Source organism: Callorhinchus milii, unplaced genomic scaffold (genome assembly GCF_018977255.1).
Source record: "Callorhinchus milii isolate IMCB2004 unplaced genomic scaffold, IMCB_Cmil_1.0 Scaffold1, whole genome shotgun sequence".
Classification (NCBI taxonomy): domain Eukaryota; kingdom Metazoa; phylum Chordata; class Chondrichthyes; order Chimaeriformes; family Callorhinchidae; genus Callorhinchus; species Callorhinchus milii.
This window is the reverse complement of record NW_024704742.1, coordinates 4,790,494-4,817,350: the sequence shown is the minus strand read 5'-3', so window position 1 is coordinate 4,817,350 and position 26,857 is coordinate 4,790,494. Positions and strand designations below refer to the sequence as shown.

At 42.1% G+C, this 26,857-nt stretch overlaps 1 protein-coding gene across 1 annotated transcript; it reads right to left on the bottom strand.

Moving 5' to 3' along the window:
* Positions 1 to 4,734: 4,734 nt before the first annotated feature.
* Positions 4,735 to 26,337, bottom strand: rassf6 (Ras association domain family member 6). Its single transcript, XM_007899021.2, has 11 exons — positions 26,139 to 26,337; positions 15,586 to 15,684; positions 14,361 to 14,439; positions 13,525 to 13,667; positions 13,012 to 13,109; positions 12,091 to 12,269; positions 8,500 to 8,601; positions 7,545 to 7,596; positions 6,760 to 6,878; positions 6,571 to 6,668; positions 4,735 to 5,430 (listed from the first exon to the last, which is right to left on the bottom strand). Exons 2-11 carry the CDS (start codon positions 15,642 to 15,644, stop codon positions 5,355 to 5,357), a joined length of 1,005 nt encoding a protein of 334 aa, XP_007897212.1. The 5' UTR covers positions 15,645 to 15,684; positions 26,139 to 26,337; the 3' UTR covers positions 4,735 to 5,354.
* Between the last annotated feature and the right edge of the window lie 520 nt (positions 26,338 to 26,857).

Here is a 26,857-nt window from a genome sequence, read left to right as displayed (position 1 = left end):
CGCGGCGACGCGCTGACGTCACAGAGAGGGGCGCGCCCGTCGGTTCTCCCGGACCGATGTGGGCGGCGACGCGCTGACGTCACAGAGAAGGACACGCCCCTCTCTGGTCTTTCACTGATCAATAATAATAATAACAACAATGGCAATAATCTTTGTATTTGATACAACGCCTTATCGCGTCTTCGAGACGTCTCGAAGCGCTTCGACCGTAAAGCGAATGGACCGTATATTTTGTGGGCGAAAACCCGGCAGCCGATTGCGCGCGGCGGCGGCCCCCGCAGAGGGCCGTGGGTCGAAGCGATCAATTTTCTTTTAAAAGGAATTATTAGCCCCGGAAAAGCGATCGGCCAGTTGACTCGCAACCCGGTTCCTCTTTCCCGCTCGGTGAACACAGGCGTGCGAAGTAAGGAAACTTGGAAGTTGCCGAGGATACGGAGGCGATCAGAGCAACAGCAACAACAACAACAACAAGATTCCATTTGTAGAGCGCCTTTCACGTCGGGGGGACGTCCCAAGGCGCTGGACAGTTGGGTCGGGACCGAGCATTGGGGAAATGGTCAGGGTGAGGGGAGGGAAGGGAGGGGGCGAGGAGGGGGAGAGAGTCGAGAGGGGAGCTGAAGGCACGGTCAAAGAGAAAGGTCTTGAGACCGGCCTTGAAGGAGGAAAGGGAGGAGGCGGCGAAGGCACTGGGGGATGGAGTTCCAGAGCTCGGCTGAGAGGCTGAAGGCCGGCCACCGATGGTAGGGCGGTTGGGGCGGGGGATGTGGAGCAGACCGGAGCCAGAGGAACGGAGGGTACGGGCAGGTAGGTAGGGGGATAGTAGGTCGGAGAGGTAGGAGGGAGCGAGGCCGTGAATGGCCTTGTAGGTGAGGATGAGGATCTTGAATTCGATCCTCTGGGGGATGGGGAGCCAGTGGAGGCGAGCGAGGGTGGGAGTGATGTGGTCGCGGTGTCTGGTGCGGGACAGTACACGAGCAGAGGCAGAGGGAAGCTAGAAGGGCGGAGATGTCAGAGATGAAGGCCGGGGAGGGTTTGGAGGGACGATAAATGAGGAATGAGCTATGATGATCAAGGTTTAGACAAACTGGTTTCTTCAGTGGTCAGACGTCAAACCAAGATCCTGTCTGCATTTTCAGGTGGATGTTAAAGATCCCATGGCACTATTTGAAAAGAAGGTAGTTTCTCCCAGTATTCTGGCCAACAATCTCCCAGATAGAATTGGTCATCTACTTCCTGGCTCTTTGTGGAACATTGCTGTGTGCAAATTAATTACTGCATTTTGCCTACAAAATACGGAGTCATTATACTTTATGTTCTATGGCCTTTGAGATATCTTTGTGCCATGAAAGCATTGTATCATTGCTAGGACGATAAACACTTTTGTGTGGTAGAAGCTGTTCAACTAGAAATTTCGGGTGAAAATTGTAAACCTTCTTGTGGGCTTCTTCAGCTTGTGCAGCACAAAGCTGGACATAGTTTTTAGTTAACATATCAAGGACCTGAAATACACCTTAGTTACAGCCTGTTTAGATAATTTTGTTTTAAGATATTATTATGGAACTGTGGAAAATTCTTAAATTTAATCTAAATTTGGAAGCCAGTTTTTTGCACTCTTAAAAAGAACCAACTTCCGATTTAAAACTGAATTTTCCTTCGTTATGACCAGGCTAAATTCTTCCAACACTCTGCCTGTCAGACTCCTCATCACCTCCCTTGACAAGTTGGAGATTATCTGGAATTCTACAGCCAGTGTCCTCTCCCGCACCAGCTCTGTGAGGCCCCTTCTATCTCCGCAACCTCCTGAAATATGCTCACTCCACTTAGTGGAGCTTCATTTAGCCAGCTTCAACCAAACACTAGCCAGCTTCATTTTCCTCACCTATTATTAGCAGGGTGTCTGACACATGTGTAAACCCATCACCGCGCTCAAGTGTAGCCGAACCAAACCGAGAGTTCCATTCATCCCACCTACACATGAAAAATCCCATTTATTGAAATGATATGCGCACTGGAGAAACACATCCTGCTTATCCAATTCCAGAAAGTATTAGGTGCAGATTGGCAGAGTTCATTGGGGTACTGTTGAAGTCTAACCAGCTAAACTTGCATAGCATTGAAAGCACTTACTGGCAAGTGTCCCATCAATTTTCTAGCTAGGAACATCCTAGTACCCTTTGACAATCTTGTGCAATCTTAAATTTTAAGATAAAATAGTCTTTCGGGCTAAGATTTGGGTTGAAAATTTGCTAAGAATCACCAGTTTTCACCCGTAGGTTAAGAGGATTCAAAGTCAGGAGAGAGAAGACAACAAAACTTTCATTCAGCCTTTCATTCAAGCGGTCTGGCCCAGATTGATACTCTGGTCACAGATGTGAAAAGGCAGTAACCCTTTGTAATACTCAATCTATGTGTGTATTGAAGTGTTGGATCACCCTTTGGTGGCAGATATTAGGTACAACTAATAGTGAGGGCCGAGTGAAGGGTAGCTTGGGGTCATTAGGAAATAGATCACAGAAAGCTTAGACTCACTAGGAGATCACAGAAAACTCCCAGAGTTTCAACAACCTTAAACAAGTGCACTAATCTGCTTTCAGACAGATTAATTCTTATTGGGTGCAAATTCCCTCAGCCACTGTGAACGAGGGGTTGGACCTAAACGGGTAATTTTCTTTATGCAGTGCCACTTCTGAGGTTCCCCAATTACACTGATAACATTGGTTGGTGTGACTAAGCTGCTTAAGTGGCTCATGCTATGCAGGTTCCTCTACCCTCATTGCCTGCTCGGTTCATCCTCCAGGCACAAGCAGGATGGTGGCCGAAAGTGCAGTCAGAAAGATGGGTTTTAAGGCAGGTTTTTAAGGTGGGGAGTACTAATGAACGTACAAACATACTATTGTACTAACGATAGAGAATAACACCACTTGATATTATAATAGGTCTGTGCATTCCGGGATCTTAAACTAAGGTCCCGTCTGCCTGTCCAGATGGTCGTTAAAGATCCCATGGCACTATTCGAAAAGAGAAGGGAGTTCATCCCCTTGTCCTGGCCAATAATCACTCAATAAAATTGGTCATTCACGCCATAGCTGTTTGTGCAACATTGCTGTGTGCAAATTGGTTGCCGGGTTTGCCCACAAAATACAGTCACACAATTTTACAGTGTAACCTGTGAAGCACTTTGAAGCATCTCAAAGACGTGATAAGGGTGATATCAAATACAAGGATTATTATTTTTATATTCCTTGATGGGGCTCTAGAGGCAATTGTATTACCTCTGTACATGTGGGAACACTGCTACATTGAAGAAATTCTGCTCCTGATTGTTTCTGTAGTAACGGATTTAGTGACCAGCTCTTGTTCACAGGTTGATCGCACCAACTATTCCTGCAACATTGCGAGTCGGAGCCTAGAAAGATCCAAGTTACACTAATCTTTATTGCAAGAGAGAAAAAACTGACTTTGGAGGTGTGCACTTGTAAAGAAATTTCTTCATTATAACTGCACGGCTGGCAAAGCAGGTAACTTTACCAACCAGCAGGAATTCACACGAAGCTCATCGTAACCAGTTATTGGAATACAAATGTATAATATCACAGAAATAACCATGAATGCAGACTTTAAGTGGATCAGAGGACCAACCCATCAGAATGGGCTTCCATTGTATGCTTAATAAATTAACAACGGATGTTTGTTTCTTCTTTACATTTTTTATTATTAAATGCATAGGCTGCAAAACTCAGCAAATGGAATACGGCTTCCATAAATAGTGAAGCTTGATCCAGAAACGGCAATTCATAGGTTCTGTATCTCGGAGCAGGTTAACAGAAACTTAATTTGTCCAGATCACAAATATAGCAAAATAAACAGAATATAATATCAACAGAAAAAGAATAATAAACAGCGACTAATTCAATAGTAACATTAGGGTCACAATTGTATTCAATTCATCTCTCTCATCTAAAACAATGAGAGGTAAACAAGCAGGGCTGAAAAGCTTCATGCTTACCGAATTGGAAAATGTTCCTGTGATTTTCCCACTCATTTTAAATGGGAAACAAAATACATGAAGGGACAAACAAGTCTCCTTACAAAGTCAGAACAATAGAGATTAATAAAACATCAGTTTCAAGGGCACTTGTTTACATGCGAGATGAAATATAATCCATATTTGCTGATTCTGATTTAATTTCACACCCTGTATTCAGTTGTCACATTGTGGGAGAGGGAACTGATTTGCAGTATTGCATAAACTGGATTTCTTAAAAGAATGCTGTTAGAATTACCATCAATCTGTGGGAACTCTTCTCTAGAAGTCGACTGCAGCAGAGTCGAGTTTCTGTGTGACATAACTTGTGACACAACTTGTGTGACTCATACTCCTAACTAAGGAATCCAGGTTAACAAATAAAATAATAATAATAATCCTTGCAATTGTTATAGCGCCTTAGCACATCTTCGAGATGTCTCAAAGCGCTTCACAGAATATACTATAAAGTGAATTGACTGTGTATTTTGTGGGCAAAACGCAGCAGCCAATTGCGCACAGCAGCGTCCCCACAAACAGTCGTGGATTGAGTGACCGAGTTATTATTGTAATTTTTTGGAAAGGGATTATTAGCCCCGGAAAAGTGATCCTCCAATCAACTAATAACCAGGTTCCTACTTACTGCTAGGTGAACAGATGCGTGTGGATTAAGGAAACGTGCCCAATGTTTTGCCCTAATGAGAATCAAACCCAGGTCCTCTTGCTTGTGAGGCGAGTGCTCTAACTACTATAGGACTCGTTCCATAAATTCAAAGCTTGTGTTCATCGACCTGAAACGTTAACTCACTTTCCTCTCTCCATAGATACTGCCTGAACCTGCTGAGTGTTCCCAGCGACTTCTGTTTTTGTTAACAAAGACGCAGTGTTTCTCGAGCTTGATAAAACATCAAACTACTCACCGTACAGTAAAATAATATAATGAGAGGATTATTATAACTCAAATCAAGTTACAACTCTTTACATGGGAACAATTCAGTGAACGATAACTAGCAGGACGTGTCGGGAACTCAACAGTTCCACATCATTGTATTTACAATGTTCATTGTGATGCAAATCTCAAGCTTTATATAAAACTACACAATCAAATTACTGTATATCCAGTGAACAAAAACAGAAATGTGCAATTAAACAGAAGGGTTACAGAGTACAATATTTTACAATTGTATAATTTGAAGGGAGAGGGAAATAAAATGGGAATAGAAAGTACAACAGTAAGATCCTAGTAGTGGAATGGGATACTACTGCAGACTTATATGATCACTGATTAATGCCTTCAGATAGACTGGATCCTGTATTGAACGTCCTGGTTTTAAACGCTGGTTTCAGCCCTTACCATCAACCGTGTCCGCAGTTGCTGCACTAAAAATCTTTTTTCTCTTTTGTACCTGAAATACATCACACAAGGAGTTTTTTAGTAAAACAAGCAATAATTATAATTAACCGTTAAATGAATAACAAAAATATCACTTTTACTGATTATGCTTTCACACATTGATTCCGATGGCATAAGATTTAAAGTTTATCCAAACTTTGTCAACAAAAGAGCAGGGAAGTGTAAAACATTTTCTGCCCAAAAGTAGATGCTGTAAATTGTGACGTGTGATGTGACAATTGCTGGTGATAAGTATCACATCATATATTTGTATTTTTATACTTTATATACTGTAAAGTTTAGTAGCTGTGTGTTTTGTGGGCAAATGGGGCAACCAATTTTGTGCACGGCAATGTCCCACAAACAGCGGTGGAGTGAGTGACCAATTTTATTTGGAGATTGTTGGCCAGGACGCTGGGAGAGAGAAAATCTCCTCTCTTTTCCAATAGTGCGATGGGATCTTTAACGTCCAGTGCAGCACACCCCAATAGAGTATGAGTTCCAAGTCTGACTTGGGGGCTTCTGACTCACAATCTTCTGACTCAGAGGCGAGAGCGCTACCACATGAGGCAGGCTGACACACAAGTCTAAGTTGCTGCTGTTGTTTCTCTGCTCTGTTGATTTACTGCACGACAGCTGCAGCGTTAGCTGAAAGGCAAATTGAAGTGACAGTTGCAAACCGCATTTGCTGTGTCACATGAATTTATAGATTGTGATTCAAGCCTCCCAAAAATTGCCAACTTTCTGACCCTGAAAGTCAGTCAAGGCTAAATAAAAAAAAAAGGATGGTGTGATGTTTTGTGGTGTTTTGGTCTTTGTGGTATTGGAACGTTGACTGGATATTTCAAAATGATGTCCCAGAAATTGCAATTGACTCAAATAATCTGGTTTGCAGACTTTGTTAGACTCCAAATTCATTGCTGTAAAACTAGAATAATAACAATCCTACCATTTGGTTCAGAGTCTTTCATGTCGGGAGGATGCCTCAAAGCACTTTACAGGGTTTATTGTATAGACGGTGTATTTTGTAGGTGAATGCGGCAGCCAATGTGAGTATTGCAACAAACAGCTGTTAGTGACATGACTGCAACATTACTCCAAGCAATCGTTTCAACAGACAACAACGCGTTTTAAATCATTAAAAATGTATTACTTGAAAACTATATTGCTAATGTATTTGTCCTCCTCCTCATTTAGTTTCTGTAGAATTACTTCCAGAAGTGGGGGTTCAAACTTGATATACTGAGCCACCTGTTGAAAGTAATAATATTCTAGAGTGAGAATAAAAACCTTCTTAATGGCAAACTTTAAAATGTACGTTCATATATAAAAAAAACCTCACAGCATTGCTAATTTCTTCTGCACCCTTGTCCATTAGGAATATTTTCACAATTTTCCCTGATGGTCCATGAAGCAGCCTTTCCCAGAGTGGGAATGCTGTATCATTAAGCCTTTTCTTTTCTGTAAAGTAAAAGACCATAAATCCATACAATTTGATGAGATGTAGCACACGTGACTTTGACATTTGCCCTTTCACGCTCCAACAATATCACCGCTCACTTGAGACCTAAACTTGTATCCCGTCTTAGCCTGTGAGACCATTTTGTCTTAACGTTTAAGATGGAGAAAAATTGCAGTAAATTCTTAAATTTAGTTGATATCAAATACTTGCATGTAATATAGTGCCTCAACGCACTATAACTTAATATGGAATTGTTGTCAGATGTAAAGCCTGCATTTGTAGGCAAATGAATCAGTTTACGCACAACAAAGTCCCACAAACAGCCATGAAGTTATTGAGTAATTTTAGCAGGAAGATTGTGGCCAGGACAATATCCTTCTCTTTTGAATAGTGTCATGAGGTCTTTATTGTCCAGTTAAAACCTCTTTTATCAGTCGGACACCCATGTGCTGCACCAAGTGTCAGCTTGGACTATGAGGTCTCATGATATAGGGCTGGATTGCACAATTTTCTGACTCAAAGGCAAGTGTCCTACTTACTGAGCCAATTGGTGTTTAGTTTTGTATTACTGTTTCCAGCTACAAATGGATAAGTAATTTCTAACGGTCAATATTAAAAGGAAGAACAAACCAAACACAAAAGGAGAAACCCTTTAGATAGCTTACCTTCCGTGGCATGAACGACATACAGTGCAAACTCATTAGGATCATTTTCTATCTGTAGGGAAAGGGAAGATGTATCACAGCAAACTAAATCAAATGGATTTTATTCAATCCCATATTGTATCACACAAAATTGCTTTGTATAGTACTACTGACGACTGTTAGTGCTGAAAATGCACTTATTGGAAAGCAGTAGAAATGACCCTAGAAAAGCACATAAAGAGCAATGTCTTCAGCGAACCCCTTGTAAATCACATCAAGAAGTCGGGTTCAACTATATCAAACATAAATGTTTTATGTAGCTGTGGATGAATCACCAGCCAAATACTGTATTAAGATAAACAAAACATAGACGTAGTTGTTTCAGTACATTTAAGTTTTTCCAAATTGTGTGAATTTATTGCTACTCCTGCAATCTCAATATTATATTAGCACCTGGTTTATCAGTCATAATTTATGTACAGAATAGGGTGAAAATTGTATCTGAATGAGCATTCAGTTGCTAAATCATGCTGTGCAATAACCATCACAGGCACTAATTACCACAAAGGCAGAATTTTTACCAATATTTGCTGTTTAACAGGAAAAGCTATTGCTAAATCACAAGAGCCGTTCAGATGAAGAAAGTGTTTTGACCCATCTGATCTCATTCTAGAATACCCAACTCTAAAGTCCACCCATCACAGCACAAGCTGTTTTAAATGAGTCCAGGTTTTGGCCTCAACTACTCTTCTTAGTAACCAGTTCCAATCTTTAAATACCCTAAACACGCGCCCTCTCGTTCTGCTGCCTTGCCACATTTAAAAATACTGTTCCTTTCCTTTCTCAATCCCATTTCAGCCGTAAGGGGTTCCAAGTCTTGGAGCAAATTAGAATCTGCTCCTGGCGTTTGTGCCACTGTAAGCACAAGTATCTTACTAACATCTATACATGCACAAGGTAAAACTAAGCAAGTCACCTTAAATTTCTGTAGAAGTTGCTCTATTACTTCCTGGGTTGTCATTGTGCTGTTGATTCTTACATTGGTCACAGAGCCATAGGTTGGCGTGAAGACAGCTGTCTGCAAAAACATAAAGCCAATATTTTTACATTCCTCCAGCGTTTTACAACAGAAGGTACGACAGTAATATTCTGCAATAAACAACAATCTGATAATCAAAATCACATGAGTGCGTGTCACATGAAACATTGCCAGCCCGGCGCAGTGGTAGCACTCTCGCCTCTGAGTCAAAAAAGTTGTGGGTTCAAGCCCCAAGTCGAGACTTGACCTCACATAATCTAAACTGATTAGGGCTGGGGTTGGGGGGTGTGGGGGAGTGGGGTTACATTGCCGGACATGTTGACCTGCGCATGAGACGTTAAACCAAGGTGCAGTCTGCCTGTTAAGGTGGACGTTAAAGATCACATGGTACTATTCAAAAAGAGAAAGGAGTTTCCACTGGTGTCCTGGCCAACAATCTCCCAAATAAAATTGGTCATTCGTTACATGGCTGTTTGTGGAACATTGCTGTGTGTTATTGGGCTGGCGTGTTGGCCTACAGATACACAGTCACTCCATTTCTCAGCAAAAGATCCTGTGAAGCACTTTGGGATGTCCAAAGCACCACACCAAATGCAAGGATTATTATATTATTCTTATTATTATTAGGACCAGCATTCAGATAAAACGAATTGTCTATGTTGTAGAATTTCTGTAGTTTCTCAGTGTTAGTCGTCAAACAAAGTCCGACCAATTAATTACGGTATGGTATCCCAGCAATTGTCCTCACATTCCTGAGGCCCCATCTGCCTGTTCAGGTGGAACATTAAAGATCCCATGACACTATTCGAAAACAGAAGGCAGCTTCTGGCCAACAATTCCCCAAATAAAATTGGTCATTCAACTCAATGCTGTTTACAACAACAACAACAAATTACATTTGTAGAGTGCCTTTCACGTCAGGAGGACGTCCCAAGGCGCTGGACAGTAAGGGATTTGGCCAGCCTGACACATCAGGTAGTCAGGCTACCACTTAATGAGATTTAATTTACTTTATTATAATAATAATCCTTGCATTTGATATAGCACTTTTCATGTCTTCGAGACGTCTCAAAGCGCATCACAGAATATACTGTAAAATGAATTGACTGTATATTTGTGGGTGAAACGCAGCAGAGCACACAGCAGTGTCCCCACGAATAGTCTTGGATTGAAGTGACCAATTTTATTATTGTATTATTATTTTTCTTGAGGGATTATTATCAGGCATGTGGAGTAAAGAAACTTGCCCAAGGTTTCGCTCTGCCGGGAATCGAACGCAGGTCTCTTGCTTGCGAGGCGAGCGCTCTAACCACTGAGCTACAGGACTGCTTTGCACAAACTGCCGGCCACATTGCCCACAAATCATACAAGATTGTACAGTATCTACCGTGAAGCATTTTCGGACGCACCTCCTGATGTGAAAGGTGCTATAAGAAATCTAAGGATCATTCTTATTTATAGCTCATAACTGCAGCTCTTCTGCAGGAACCGGTTTGACACTTGCACTGCATTTAATAAATTGGTCATTTACTTCTTGGTTATTTGTGGGACATTGCTCTGGGCAAATTGGCTGCTGCGTTAACCTTGAAATACAGTCACACTGCTTACAGGATATCCTGTGAAGCACTTTGAGATGTCTCAATGATAAGGAGCTATATCAAATGCAAGAATTATCATTATTAAAAAGTGAAGTTTGCATAAAATGTATCAATGGTTTTTTCCAATCACTGATTTCTGAATTTCTGTGTATTACACGTAATCTTTCTCAAGAGCTGCCTGTTCTGTTAACTACTGTTTACAATTGAAGGCAGTCCAACTGAACCCTGAGAACTCTTTAAACATTTAAAGGAAGGTTTCAAATTTCTCTTTGCACTGGCAGAGAAGGCAGGCTTTCAAAGTAAAACTTGAATTCAAGACTTTTCCACAATACTGCACAAACTTTAAGACAAAATGGTCAGGTTAGGACTGAGATTAGGTGGAATTTCGAGTCACATAGTTCCCAGAGGCCCAAATTAATGTCTGTTCCAGTCTTCACATGTTCACCGGAAAGCTCATTTTCACACAATAATTATTCAAAGTTTTAACGCATCCTGAACATGCACCGTAAACTGGTATCCGCCGACACAGCAAAATGTGGTCAAGAAAGCGAGAAGTCATTTGCTGTTCGGGAGCTGTCAACATGAGAAGCAGAGTAAGATTTATAATGAGCAAGGGTGAGACAGATTGCCAACACATTTAAGCGCAATGAGTTGTGAATAACAGTTTCGCATCTCCTAACATTTCCTATCTTTTATATGGCAGTAGATTCTATGTTTAGACTCCCAATAACTGAGGTTTCAAGGGTTTCTGTTTGTTCGCAGACATATCAGGTTCTAAGAGACAAAAGAGAGTTAGTACTTCACATTAAAATAAATTCCTTTGGCATTTATTATCATCAGGTGACAAGGTGCAGACTACATCGAGGAACTAGTCTAAGTGGCACTTTGTCTTCCTCGCTTGCTTTCACACCACTGTTTTTGTTGGAGCACCAAGACTATAGATGTATAAGACATTGGGAGTTAAAGAACCCGTTCTCGGGAACAGGGATCCGTTTTCTTTAAAATACAAAAAATCATATCCTCTCTTGTTCTGGTGGGTAGGTACCAATCCCTGCTCGTCTACTGAGCAGCTGAATTCTGGTGGTTACATGTGTTTCTCTGTCCCTAATACTGGAGTAATGACTTTGGCTTTATGAAGATCAAAATTGCAAACCATCTAATGCTAGAACAAGACTCTTCTGGGTCCATAGCTGTTCAAACTATTTGTACCTGATAATAATAATCCTTGCATTTGATGTAGCTCCTTATCACGTCTTCGAGACGTCTCAAAGCGCTTCACAGAATATACTGCAAAGTGAATTGACCGTATACTTTGTGGGGAAAACGCGGCAGCCAATTGCGCACAGCAGCGTCCCACAAACAGTCGTGGATTGAAGTGGCCGATTTATTATCATTGTTATTAATTTTTTTTGAAGAAATTATTACCCCCGGAAAAGCGATCCCGCCAATCGACTAACAACTGGGTTCCTACTTACTGCTAGGAAAACAGAGGCGTGTGGAGTAAGGAAACTTCCCCAACATTTTGTCCTGCTGGGAATCGAACCCAGGTCTCTCGCTTGCAAGGCGAGTGCTCCAACCACTGAGCTACAGGAGAACATAACATTTCTGATGATACTAAGCTTTGTTACAAGATATGTTGCTTTACGCTTTGGAAAGACTACTTTAAGGTACAAGTCATGTCCTCACGTTACATCACAAACTCTCTCTGTTATGCTCTGTGGAGGGTCATCGCACTTCTCCTTAATAATAATAATCCTTGCATTTGATATAGCGCTTTCACGTCGGGAGGACGTCCCAAAGTGCTTCACAGAACACACTGTAAAGTGAATTGACTGTATATTTGTGGGCGAACGCGGCAGCCAATTGCGCACAGCAATGTCCCACAGACATTGAAAATGACCAATTTAATTATTGTTTTTTTCACGCTCACCTTATAGTTGTAGAAGTGTCCGTTAATTGAAAACCTATGGCGCTGAGCTTTCTGTGCTGCAAGTTTGGCTTGGCTCTTCACTCTCATCTTCACCAACGCTACTTCGCTCATGGAACGTATTAAGTTGAAATTTTCTGGTTCTCGATAGCGTTTCGGCTTTAACGTACTACTCTCATACACTGAAGGTTAAATAGAGATGGGGGAGAGGAAACAGTGAGGAAATTGTGCCTTGCACGTCATTCAATTCTAAATCTTACATGTTAGGTTTCCAACTGCTTCTCAGTTGGTTGGCATCTTTCATTCGCTCTTCCAATAGAGTAGGATCATTAGATGGAGGGGGGGAAGGGAAGAGTGGAATGCTATATGTTACGGAACAATTATCACTTGAATTTAAAAACATGCAGTTAAACCATTGTCTTAAAACCTATCCTTGGCCACAAATCTGGGACTGGACTCTCTCCTCCCCCCACTCACCCCCACCGACTATAGTTATAGAAATTTACAGCACAGAAAAGGCCATTTGGCTCATTGTGTCTTTGCTGGATCTTTTCAGTCCTATTTACCTGCCTTTTCCCCATACCCTATACTACAGATTGTGGACCTGTAGAGTACTGTGAGTTAAACCATTCTGCAGAAGGGAGGGGATGGTATTCAGTCTATTCGTAAAGACAGATTTTAAGCATTATATGCATTTTGTCTATGTGATAGTTATCAGTGTGCTAATTATATCACATACCACAATTTCTCCCAAAACAGATAATATTAAAGCACTCGAAAGCGTGACTTACATTTATTCTTTTCCCCCCAATACAGTTGACGAACTAAATGTAACTGGTGTGTATTTAGTGTTTCTTTCTTTCAGGTATGTGTTTTGTTTCTGCTCTTTCCAACATATAGTGCCCTGAACTTTTGGCAAGTTACCCATGTCTTGGATTTTCTCTGTTTCCAAAGGTTCGTGTTCTTCTTCCTGTTCAACAATTTTGCACAGATCATCAAACTCGCCCCATCGAGTCATTCCACTGCAAAAAAAAATCATGGCTTTACTACTGGGCTTGTATTAACATATTACAGCTAGCAGGAAAGCCTGAGTATGTGTTTGTTTATTTGTTCGGTGGGGAGGAAGGTACATTTATAAACAATTTTGATCCAGGATATAGCACAGGCCCTGGAGGCAGTACAGAAGAGAGCAACAACAGGATAATCTCCAATGTTAGAGGAATGAACTACGAGGAATGATTAGACGAGTTAGGGCTCTTCGGTCTTAAAAGGAGACATCTCAGAGGAACTGAACAAGTAAAAAAAACTGGAACAGGTTGCCAGGACTCTGGGCTGTTAAAATACAGCAGCTTCCACTGAAACGAGAAAAAGTTGGCAAGGAAAAATGCACACAGCTGTTGAAAGGTTGTTGCATTCTCTTCACTATAATTTGCTTACCTTGCCTTGTTGAAGGGTTCTGTTGGAGGTTGCAACGGGCTGGGTGATGCTGATAATTTCTCGTCATCAATTTGTAATCTTATTGGCTGGTGTATACCCCATGAAATATCTAATAGCCCCTCTATGACTATTTTTCCTTTGTCCTGCAGAAGAAATAGTGTCACGTGTAAAGAACCTAAACAAGAAGTTATACCATTCTTTTCACATTCTTCCTTCTCAAAGAACGAAAGTACAAACACACTTGCATTTTATAACGTTTAACACTCTTTGCGATTGACATAGCACCTTAGCACTCGCCTCGCAAGCGAGAGACCTGGGTTCGATTCCCGGGCAGGGGGCGAAATGTTGGGCAAGTTTCCTTACTCCACACGCCTCTGTTTACCGACCAGTAAGTAGGAACCCGGTTGTTAGTCGATTGGCGGATCGCTTTTCCGGGGGTAATAATAATTCCTTCAAAAAAATAAAATAATTTGGTCACTCAATCCATGACTGTTTGTGGGAGACTGCTGTGTGCAATTAGCTGCCACGCTTTGTCCATATAATTGTTGTAGTGAAAACTAGATTTTTACTCCGCTGGCTGTAAAGTTTATGCCACTTTTATGTAACAGGCACCTTTGGAAACAAAGAAAGATACAGTCAATTCACTCTACAACATGTTCTGCGAAGGGTTCTGAGATGTCTTGAAGATGTGATATGGCACTATATCAAATTCAAGGATCATTATTATTGTTGTTATTATTATTATTATTATCTCATGGAAAGGAACATGTTTCCACTAATAGAAGTTCAGTAATAAATAGTCCAGGATATCCAATCAATCTACAAAGATTACCTACCTCATGAACCTTCAGCTCCAAATTCTTCTTATCTTCATAAAAACAGTTGTACGTTTTTAGCAATGATGAAAACTCAGCTCTGTAGAAGTTAAATATTAACATATTATAACATAAATAATATATTATAGTGTGTGTGTGTTATATGAATATGCGTAATCCATTTAAACCATTTGAAAATAATGGAAATAGATTGGAAAGTTTCAAAGCGAGACTTTCATAGCACACATACAAAGCGTTAATAAAAAGGATGAAGTTCTCATAGAACAATTTTCCCTTTCCCTTCAACACCAGTCACCTTAAGGCCTCGGTGAGTTCAACTTCGAATAAATGCCAACTTACAAGCATTTTGTTTCACGTCCACAGGAACTGGCTTGAGGAGGTTCAAACTCAATTTCCTTAGGAGTCTACAGCTAGAGCAAGACACTTCTCACAGGTGAAGGCTACCTTCGTCCCACTCAAAATCCGATTTCCCTACTTTAAAAAAGACATCAAGGCAATAGAGTGGGGGGAAAGGTTTACCCGGATGATACCGAGGCTGGGTAGTTTGGCCTATGACCATATTTGCTTTCAAATGGGATAGATATTTAGAAAGATATCTAAAATGGAGTAAACTACAGGAGTATAGGGAAAGGGCAGGTAAATGGACCTGAAGGATTGCTCTTAAAAGAGCCAGCACTGACACGATGGGCCGAACGGCCTTCTGTACTGTAAATTATATGGTTCAAAGATTCACACACATGCATGACACGCGTAATTGTTGCGGTGAAAATTATATTTTTATACTGCTGGCTGTAAAGTTTATGGCCACCTTTATGTAGCTTTGAGTTTGTTCTGGTGCTGATGGAGGCTGTCAGTGTGGAAACAGAACTGTAAAGTACATTTTCCATATTGGATACCTTACAATATTCACACTGAAATATCCCTGGCGTTGATAACTGTATGTTTACCAAGAAATAATGTGCATCTGAAGTTGTATATTGGACAAGAGCAATGCTGTAACGACTCTGGAATATCGATTGAAATTTATCAATATTAATACCTAGCTCTTAATTGTGAATATTAATACCAACATAGATAGATCCTTGCACATAAGTATATCGATTCTAAGCCATGGAACATTGTTTCGCTGTTCAACCACCATTCTGATCAATCAAAAATAAAGGCGGAAAATAAAGCTTTCACATATTAGCAAAAGGATACAAATGATAAAGTTTTGACTGATTACCTGGAAATGTATTTGTTTTCACCAACTTGGACTGAAGGCTGCTGGCGGCTGGTGTTCATGGCAAATACTTTTGTTTATTTATTCATAGATGAGGAAAACCTAAGAAGAGAAGATTAAAAAGCAAAACTCATTGTGATAAATACCATAAATAAAAACATTACCATATTATGGACCACATTTGCTCAGATTTTCAGGCCTTAGGGCGGAAGCATGAACCAGACTGCTAAGCAAAGGGAGAGATTGGGTTCCTACAGTTTGACGAAGACACAAAGGTAAGATGGGGCGGGACCGCGAAGGCATTTGAAGGTAAGAGATGAGAATCTCCATTGAGCTGCAGATCAGCGTGAGTTGACTCAGTCATTCCGTCATTTTGGACGATGAATTCACAGTTGTTAACCATTGACACAAGCAATCTGCGGGCTGATGTGGAAGAAACAAAGATGGCAGTTTGTAAAGCAGGGACAATGGGAACAGATTCCTTCAATTAACGCATTCTTTTCAGCTATTTCTGCTTTCGCCCATAAATTTCTATGTCTTAGACAGAAGTCAGCTCTGTGTGTAGTTGTTGCACCACCTCTTATCAAATCTTCCTCTGCCCAGATATCATCTTGCAACAACAACAACAACTTCGCCCTTCAAGCCTTGTGTGTCTTGGAGCTTGACTGACTTTATTGACCTTGAGGAGACCTGGAGGAGCCAGATCTAACAGAACCGGTTACTGTTGATAAAACATTCGACTCAAGATATTATAAATCATTGCACCACAGAACAATGGTTCAGATTTGCCGGAGCTGAGCAATCCAGGGGGAGGTTACCCTTCAAAGCGTGCAGAAGAACACATTTTTAAGAAAGCAGCTTTCAGGCAAGACTTTTAGATTCATCTGCTTTGATACAAAAGCAAATATTCGGAATGTTTGAAACCAAGCTCCTGAAATCACATTTCTAGATATGGCGGCCTCACTGTTGAAGTACTTTAGAAGAAAGGATGTTTGTATCTCAATGAGCAGGTCAACATTTTTGTTCAAAAGGTTTGGAATCGCTTGGAGAACAATAGCTCTGACATGATCTCCGTGGTGGCTCGCTCTCCTGCCATGTGTTGGAGTTGTGGAATGGCTTTGAATATACTCCAGCGTATCTTGTTCGATCAAAATCCAGATTCTGCTGGTGTCAACTTTCCTCAGGAACCCATTTCACCTCTACTGATCCCATAACCCCCATTTCGTCTGCGAGACCCTTGGTGCTTGGAACTGATGCCTTCCACCTCAGCTACTCCTTTGCTCAAAGCACTTTTCCAAATCACCAGAGGCGGACGGCTACTTTCAACAGCAATGAGCATCCTTCAGATGAAGTGCCAGAGGAGCAGCAAACTAGCATGGCTCCAGGCAGCATCGAGGAAGCTCATGTGTACATCTCAGCCATTTTGGCAGAGGCTGAGAAGAACCTGGAATTCATATAGTATATGCGGTGCTGGGGATGTGCTGCATTGTTGGACATGGCATCCTTTGGATGAGATGTTAAACCAAGGTTCTGTCTGCCTGTTCGGGTGGACGTTAAAGATCCAATGGCGTTATTTGAAAAGAGAAGGGAGGCCAACAATCCAGTTAAAATTGATCATTTATTTCATGGTTGTTTGTGGGACACTGCTGTGCGCAAATTGACTGCCGCGTTCACCTGCAAAAAGATAGTCACTGCACTTTATATCCTATGAAGTGCTACGAGACATCTTCCAGATGTGAGAGATCAAATGTAAGGATTATCATTACTGATGGAAACGGCCGGAAGGGGCAGCTCTTTCAGGACATCGATAAAGGCAAAGGTTTAAACCTTTAGTGATGCTATGGAAGTACGTGCAATGTATTTGGAATTTCGCCCCTCGTTAGAGTAACTGTGCGGAGATTGACAAGAGTGGGAGGGGTACCATGACACAAGGGTGCAGCATAAGAATGCATAGCTAGAGGGCATGAATTCTGAACAGAACATCCCACATCGCTTGCGCAAGAGCTAATAAAATGTTGGTTCCTAAGAGAGGTGGATCGCTCTAAGCTCCAGCCTTGGGAAGATCCTCCACCTTGTGTGATTGTGAAGTGCCTTGTTGAGCTCCCCAACTAGTCTGTCAGAGGTTCTGCCCTCAAGCCAGGCTGTGTTTGGCAATGTCACTCCCCACATGCTGAACGGTTCCAGGGAACTTCTACATCTCCCCTTGGAATATCTGAACACATTTGAAACGGCGCCAAATAATGTACATGGGCTTTAACTCTTCCGCCATTTGTCCACTGGACACCCTTAGTTTTTGAGTTACAATTTCAGCCGTAGAGAATTGTACTTAAACTGTAACTGAAACAAACAAGATGGATTGAACCTAGGAAAGAACAATTTGTACTTGAGCGATTCGTGAATTAACAGTAAGACCCATTCATACAGAAATATGGCTTAAAATAATCCTGGGCGTCTACGAGTGACTTTCAAAGTGTCTTGATAATACCGTTCAAAAGCAAACGGCAAGTGTTGTCTTGTAAATCTCCACATGGTTTATATTTCACAATTATATTTAGAATTGTTTACTAAAGTACAACATAAAAGTCCTCAGTTATCACACATCATTCCAATAGTGCTGTGCTGAGCAATTTGTAGTCTATTACAAATAGCAATATAAGAAAGAATTTGCATTTCTGTAGTAGCTTAAAGACAACGATAACTACAGATTACATTTATATAGCCCTTTTCACACTGGGAGGACTTATGTTATCATATCAACACAATTCCAAATAGTGTCAACCTGAAGAGGCAGGTATGGCCTTGTTTTATGACTGTTTGTGGGACGCTGCTGTGTGCAAGTGACTGCCGCGTTTCGCCCACAAAATACACAATCAGTCCATTTTACAAAATATTCTGTAAAGCGCTTTAAGATGTCTCAACAATGTAATGAGGCGCTGTATCAAATGCAAAGATTATTATTATTATTAGTAGTAGTAGTATTATTATTATCATCACATAATCTGATAGACAGACTTTAAACTGCCAGGTCAATTCCCAATGTTAAACCACAACCTTTGGACACAAAGAGTACAAAAACTGAGCCAAACTAATGCTTCAAAACCTGACAATACATTGCATTTCTATGGTAAAATATTTATTTCTGCTGTTCACACTGCTTCGTGTTAGGGTCCAAAATGATTCGATTGACATGTCTCAATCCAATTTCTAATGGGCATAATTGCACACCCCCACCACAAGTTACAGGGTTTTTATGTGGCAGACCTGACTCTCGGTTCATGGTGTGACTTTCGTGACTTAATACAATCTAATCCAATTTACATTAATTATACAACGCCTTTCGCATCAAGAGGACAACCCAAAGCCTATTCTCAGTATTGGGTGGGCACATGAGCCGGGAGTGGGAGCTGTGGAGAGAGAGAGAGGAAAGATGACCGAAAGCGGTTTAATTTCAATGGAACGAGAGCAGGGTTGAAGCGTCCCTGTGTTTTGAATTCTGCTGGAATTTTGTAACGAGGACAAGGGTTCATTTTCAATCAGGGTTGTTACTTGTAAATTAAACTCATTCGAGCACGCAAAAAACCACGCACTTTGCCGTTGATTCTTAGACTTACCGAAGGAAAACTGCAGTCCATCAGCGCAGTGGTTAAAGTGATTTCTTTTGATGAAAGATCACTAAAGTGTTACACCCGGAAAATATATTCTAACCTTTGACCTAGAATTTATCTAATGCTTCCTTGCTTTATTCCAAGAGACTGGAGCTTCCTCTGAGACTTGGGCAACCACCCCAGTGTCTCTCTCAGCATAAACATTTTAATAATACTTTAATCACTTTTTCATGAGGACTGTAAGTAGAGAACTGGGCAAATGTCTGAGACTGAAATGCATATTTTACATTAAAAGTTCTTCTCTCCAAAATTGCTGATGAGGATTAACTGGAGATTAGATTAGAACTGCTTAATAGGATTAACCAGATTAGAACTCCTTAACCTCCTCAGTCTATCCCTCAGACCCACTGAACCTGTGTGTAATCTGGATATCCGGGTTCGATCCCTAGTTGTCCTGTCTACCCTACATTCAGTCCTGGACCCCGACTGCTTTCCTCCACCTCCATCTCATACCCGCCTTCAACCGTATCTCATACCCAACACCGCTTTTGGCATCTCCTGCTTCGAGTTTTCCAATGCACTCATTCCACACTTCACAAAGTCCAACTAACTCAATGCTCTGCTACGATACCCTCACCGATTCTAAATACTGGATCCCCATCAACCCCAGTCCTTGCCGGGCTCCACTGGCTCCCTGTCACAGAACAGATCGATTTCAAAAATTCTCACACTCACCTACAAATCACTTCACGGCCTGGCACCTCCCTCCCTACCTCTCCAACATCTTTACATCCCACTCCTCTACCTGCCCCCTTCACGTCCCGCGTCCTCTCCATCGGCGGCCGTGATTTCAGGCACTATGACCAACCCTTAACCGCTCTTACGCTCCCTCCCAGCTTGGACTCCAACTCTCGTTTTTTGTAAAACACTTCGAGATGGTTTCCTTGTGCGATGGGTGCTTTATGTTCTAAATTGTTGTGGTCGTTGTAGCCCTCTGGGGCGCTCCTCTGGGTGAGGGGTGCTGTACAAAATGCAAGTTGCTGTTGTTGGGTATTACTGCACGTTTTGGGGATGGGTGTTAAAGGCCGCAACACTGCTCTGAGCCACTTTAATCACAGGTGCAACGTAACGTTGCGTTGGCAAAGCCCCACGCATTTCACACAGTCTTGGAATTGCTCCCACCTTTCATTGCAGGTATTGTCGACACGTCTGCGTGTTTACAATAGTCCAGCTCCTCCCTGTTTAATCTATAAACAACAAAGCAAAACTGAACCAGCCAAGCATGTGAGATAAGCACTCAGCTCTTACACCTGCCTATCAACCAGTGTGCAAAGGGGTCAAATGTAATCTGTCAAGAAGAGGTGTGCACCTTGCCCTGTGTATCCTTTGACCCCCATCCCATAACCATTGCCTCCATCTCATCCTGTAACCTTCAGCGTGATCAACTAAGTGCAGTTTCAGCTCATTCAACTGCTCTCATTCCAGTTTGCTCACCCGTGTTGGTTGATGTTTTCTGGCTTAATACGTGCTCTGATCGTCAGGTTTTACGACGACGACAGCAATTTGCACTTACATAACGCCCTCCTCGCAGGATAGCGTCTCAGAGCGCTTAACAGTGGCGCAGCCTGTCTCCGAGCCGGGGTGGGAGTGGGGGGAGTGGGGAGGTGACCGTAAGCACGGTCGAAAAGGAAGGTTTCTAGGCAGGCCTTGAAAAAGGGGAGAGAGGGGGCAAGGCGCAGGGATTGAAGGAGAGTGTTCCAGAGTTTCGGGGTGTAGTTGCTGAAAACCCGACCTCCGATGGTGGGGCGGAGGGTGCAAGGGACGAGCAGTAGGCTGGTGCGCAGTCGAGCGGAGGCTCTGACCGAGTGGTGGATTACGGTCTATTCTGTGAAGTGCTTTGAGACGTCTCGAAGACTTAATAAGGCGCTCCATCAAATGCAAGGATTATTATAGTTGAACCCGTCTCAAAGCGCTTCACAGGATTTTACTGTAAAGTGTAGAAACAATGTATTTATAGGCTATAGTGGTGATTCGCACATAACAACGCCCCACAAACAACCATGAAATGGGTGACCAATCTTAACTGGGAATTGTTGGCCAGGACACCAGGACAAACTCACTTCTGTTTTCGAATACCGAACAGACAGACAGTTCCTCGATTTCACATCTCGTCTGAGGGACGCCACCACCAACAGTGCAGCACTTCCCAATACTGTCATTTTTTTTTGAAAAAAAATGGAGTCAGCCAGATGTCTGGCTCATGCACTGTATCCAAACCAAGCTGAGATTTCCGTGCATCCTATCTGCACGTGGAAATCCCAGAGAAAGATTGTTGGAATGGAATCACACTCTCTCCCTGGATGTCAGAGTGTCAGCCGAGACAAAATGTCCTGATACGGGGCTGAAACACAGAACCCTCCTGACTCAGCGGCAGGAGTATTAACAGGCTGACGCTCAAATACTTAGTCATACCTAAAGAAAAAAGTGTCTCATTTTACAAAGAAATTCTGAATTAATTAAAACAGTGTGTTGTTTGTGTTTCACTAAAACCTGATATTGTTTCTCTGGTTGTTTTTGGGACATTGGCTGCTGCGTTCATCAAATTTTCTGCAGCATTCCTCTATAAAATAGACATCCCACAAACATACGGTCAATTCACTTTACAGTATATTCTGTGAAGCACTTTGAGACATCCAGAAGACATGAAAAGCGCAATATCAAATGCAAGGATTATTATTGTTTTATTATTTTTATTATTATTATTATTATCGTTGTGCTTTACAATAAAATCTATGAGGCTCTTTGAGCCACCCTCCTGATGTCAAGGGTGCTGTATAAATAATGCCGTTAACGACATGGTAATCCCTATACTGTAAACACCCAGTAACTGAACCCTAACTTATCACAACTACCACTTAAGACATCACATTGTCAATATCCCAGCTGCATTTATGAATGTATTTATAGATATAGAAGTAGATCAAGAGTTTACTATATCTACTGTATCCACGTACAAAGCAAAGCCAAGTGTACACACGTTAAAAAAATACACAGAGATATAAATATGCCTCCCAAACTTATCACAACCATATGAAGAATGCAAGTAATTGTAACTCACAATGATATCATCACGAACAGCTGACAACGATATTTACACATCCACAGATTGCAACCCGTTCCTTGCAGGTTATTTACCAAGGTCGTCTGGAACAAACTGAGCATGATCATTTATACGTTCCGTAGCATTTGCAGGACAGTCAAAAGGTTATGTCCAAGTATCTCGAAACGGTGTAGCCTGTGAACTGTGACAGAGCTTGTGGTCAAGGGCAGTTGAAAGAGTTTTCCCTCCAGCTTCAGGTTGTTAGTTTGGACTGTAACCCAAAGCGAGATGGGTTGGTTGTTTCTACGGACTCTGTCAAAAATTGCAGTGATGTACATCCCAGCTTTGTCCATGCTGGCTGGAGTTGTCCCTCCAATATAGATTTATATCTCTGCGCATTTTTTGTGTACAGCCTGGCTCAGTTGGTAGCTCTCTCACCTCCGAGTCAGAAGGTTGTGGGTTCGAGACCCAGGTCAGGACTTGAACTCACGTAGTCTAAGCCAGCGTGATCCAACAGGCGGTTGATTTTATCTGGCCCCCGAGCATTTCCACCCTTCCGCTCCCTCCCTCCCTCTCTGGTGGACGTCCTCCCAGGGCAGCGGCAGGATCCGGTGGTTGGAAGGATGCACCGCAATCGCAGAGCCTTTACTGCGGTCTGTCAGGAAAGCAAACGCCTCTCTTACCAACCGTGTCCTTAGGAACCAATCTACCGCTGCAGATAGGGATACGAGCTCGGGAGGGAGATTGGGAGAGAGAGTGGGGAAGAGAGGGGGGGGGGCACAGGGGGGAGAGGGGTCAATGAGAGAGAGGAGAGGGAGAGAGAGAGGAGAGGGAGAGAGAGGAGGGGAGAGAAAGAGAGGAGAGAGGAAAGCGAGGAGAGGGAGAGAGTGGAGGGGGAGAGAGAGGATGGGGGGAGAGAAGGGGGGAAAGAAAGAAGTGGGGAAGAGAGAAGAGGGAGAGAGAAGGGGGGGAGAGAGAAGGGGGGAGAGAGGAGGGGGAAGAGAGGAGGGGGAAGAGAGGAAGGGAGAGAGGAGGGGGAAGGGAGGAGGGGGAGAGAGAGGAAGGACGACACCTCCAAAAACATGTGCACCCCCCCAGTGATAAATTGGAATATCAACCTAGACTATGAGTTCGAAGTCCCAATATGGGGCCTCTCTCAGAGCTAAGAGAGCCACCAACTCAACCAGGCTGACAGTAATTGGCCATAGTGACGTAAATGCCATCTGACACCAACTTCTCACTCGGCTTTAATGCATCTGTTCTACCATCGAGGACTACGTTTCTGGTATCACTGCTGCAGTTAACCCTACGGTGAAGAATAATGATGGTGCCTCAAAAGTAAAAATAGTGGCTTCATTTACGTTTCATTAAATCAAGTTTCGTCCTTAGCACACCTTTAATTCACCAGCGACAACAGGAGAAAATCCCCATCGTGAATCCCATTGTTTAGAGACAGTGAAAATGAAAATGAAACTTGTTATAAGCAAATAAACGATAGGCGAGAGAGTTTGTTACAATGGGAAATCTGTGTCTCCCGATACACCATGCACGCTATGTTTTTATTTTTACAGGATAAGATACCATATTAATAGTTATATCAGCATTTTAATGATCACTCTCACAATTAATTCAGCAATTTTGGAGTGTGCCCCGTAAAATGCATAACATTTAGGCACAATAAAATCACACCAACGCAACCTCACACACAGGATCTTACCATAAGACTGTTTTGACTAAAAGTGAACGTAACTCTAGTGAAACACAGCTTCAGTAAACCAATGGGGATATAAAAAGAATACCTGCATTGCCTAATTTATTGAACTGAAATAATAATAATATAATAATAATCCTTGCATTTGATATAGCGCTTTTCACGTCGGGAGGACGTCCCAAAGCGCTTCACAGAACACACTGTAAAGTGAATTGACTGTATATTTGTGGGCGAATTTATTTGCAACAAGTAGCATTAATGTCCCTTAGCCTTTTAAAGACTGAAATGTACAGAAATATTTCCGGCTTTCAGCTTAAAAAATGAATTCCTCTGTGCGACTGGTGACTTGGTTGAGAAAGGTACTTCCCAATGGACTATCAACCTACACCAACCAGGAGCCTAAGCCAATCTCCAGTCTATATCGAGACAGCTGATTTCTGGTGGAACAGCAAAAAGAATCCTTGCCCCTCGCTTTGCGAGGGGGAAATCAGTTAGGATTCTACCTTCAGATTGTTTTTTGTGATCCCTGTCGTAGAAATCGGATGAGGATAGGATTACACTCGCTGGTGATATTCCCTTCAGTTGCAAAGCTTGCCAACAATCACTGCCAAGTTCAATGCCCCATGAGTCAGCATCTTAAACAAAGTGAAGGTGAAACTTTGCTTTATATTTTGGTGTACCTCAATCTAGGCACTGATCAACGTTATAATAGTCTAGCTTTTCCACAAGATATGACCACTCGCCTCGCAAGCGAGAGGTTCTGGGTTTGATTCCCAGGAGGGGCGAAACCTTAGGCAAGTTTCCTTACTCCTCAAACCTTGGTTTACCCAGCAGTAAGTAGGAACCCGGTTGTTAGGCGATTGGCAGATTGCTCTCTGGGGGCAATAATCCCGTAAAAAAACAAAATAAAATAAAAATATGCGGTCACTCAATCCACGACTGTTTGTGGGACACTGCTGTGCGCAATTGGCTGCCGCGTAAAATATACAGGCAATTCACGTCACAGTGCGAAGGGCTTTGGGACGTCTCGAAGACGTGATAAGGCACTGCATCAAATGCAAGGATTATTATTATCATGATATGTGTTAATCTGAAGTCCATAACCCGTGACAAGGTTTCTCCCTTTTCTAAGTTCTCACTCCTTGTGGAATAATTTGCTTAACTTTCAAATTCACAACTGGCACTAGGCGGTAAGCTTACTGAAAGGAAATATTTCAAACATTTACAGGTACAAAAAATACACCCACCGCACAACCCGATAGGAAGCAATCGCATTTCTTTCACAAGTTGCAGCTCGTTGTGGCATTCAGACAGGTCAGAACAATAGGAATGTTGACTTATTTTTTTTGAAAAGCGCCACATTTTCAGAAGAATATTAAGAAATATTGAGGTGAAAACGGATGTTTCTTAACAGATTTGAGGTCTGAAGATTCTTACAGTCAAAGCCTTAAAACCATGGTGGTAACATTTTAGATAAGAGCAGAATTTTGGAACTTGCTCTTAATGACTAGAACTTACGCACAACAGCTGCCAAAATCACAATGGATTTAAGAATCAGCTAATGTTGTGCAAGATTTTACATTTTAAGTCAATGGCGTAAAGGCTTAAATCACTAGAAAGTTTGAGCTGCTGATGCGTCAATTAACACATCGACTTTGTTTTAAAAACCACAATTTTCACCATGATGTAACACGAGTAGAAGCTTAGCCTTTGTCTGTGGTCATACGCAAACCGGTCAGGTTCGAAGCAAGAGTGTGTTATCAGAACCCTTTACGGTGTACTTAATGTAGATCTGAAAGTAGACTGCATCACCTTTCTGTTTAAACAGAAAAGATGGTAAAACTTCCGCATAATTCACGGAAGCATTCAACCTGAATCTTAGCCATGAATTATTGATGCAATGATGTCAGGCTATAGCAAAGTCCGAAGCAGTATGGAATGATTTCAAGTTACTGGAAAGTCTCCAATTAGCCAGTCGCTGCTTTAAATGTCTTTGCGTAACTTATCTCTTGAATCACCCGACTGATTTAGTTAGCCTCAAGCTCTGACTTTCCCCTTCAAACATTAACGTAACACTCAAACAATGAGAAGAAACATCAGGACAACTGTGAACAGTTCGAGTCAACGAACCTTTACCCACCTTAAGAAACGTACAGGTCGACAGCAGCATCCAGGTGCTCAAGGATTCCTTTACTTAACCTTCCAGGACACATGACAACTATTAAGAGTTACCTGTCAGTTCACTTCACCTCTAAAATGGGGAAAAGCCTCAGGAGAAAGTTAATGATTAGCGGCGAAAAACTGAGAGGCAGTCTCGGGCTGGAAACATGACACTCCCATCTGCCAGGTGCCTCAGTGCACTTTGGGAGTGCTCACAGTACTTTGTCGTTACGAGCAGCTGATACGAACATTGCCCTATTCGCAGCCTCCAGAAACAACACCACCGTGCAATACCTGTCAAAACTACCTGCGCGCTTTAAAAGGAATGTGCCGCGTTACTTTAGTTTTCCACGGGGATTTCACCGCAGGACAAGACGAACTAGTGCTGCAGTGTGATTTCCGTGCTAACTCACATTAGATGGAATGTAGTTCGGAAAGGACGCTTTAAGAGCTTTCACTTTCTAAACATGATTCAGGCTTTTAACTCGCGATAAGACGGCACCTTAAACCTAATTATAAATTTGCCAGTAATGGATTATTTTCCTCACATTTCAAAGCAACTAAACTCATTCTTACTTTTCAAACAGCTCTAAGTATTGCCTACGAAAGACACCCTAGGGTACGTTAGAATAAATCCTGTGAAGCTTTTTGAGACATCCTCCTGACTTGAAAGGCACCGTTGTACATCAAATGCAATGA

Coding starts and splice junctions, on each gene's coding strand:
- rassf6 (XM_007899021.2), bottom strand. CDS start 15,644: ATGAACACCAGCCGCCAGCAGCCTTCAGTCCAAGTTGGTGAAAACAAA. Junction 13,668..14,360: donor TGGAGCTGAAGGTTCATGAG/GTAGGTAATCTT, acceptor TTTCTTCTGCAG/GACAAAGGAAAAATAGTCAT. Junction 6,669..6,759: donor CAGAAGAAATTAGCAATGCT/GTGAGGTTTTTT, acceptor TACTTTCAACAG/GTGGCTCAGTATATCAAGTT.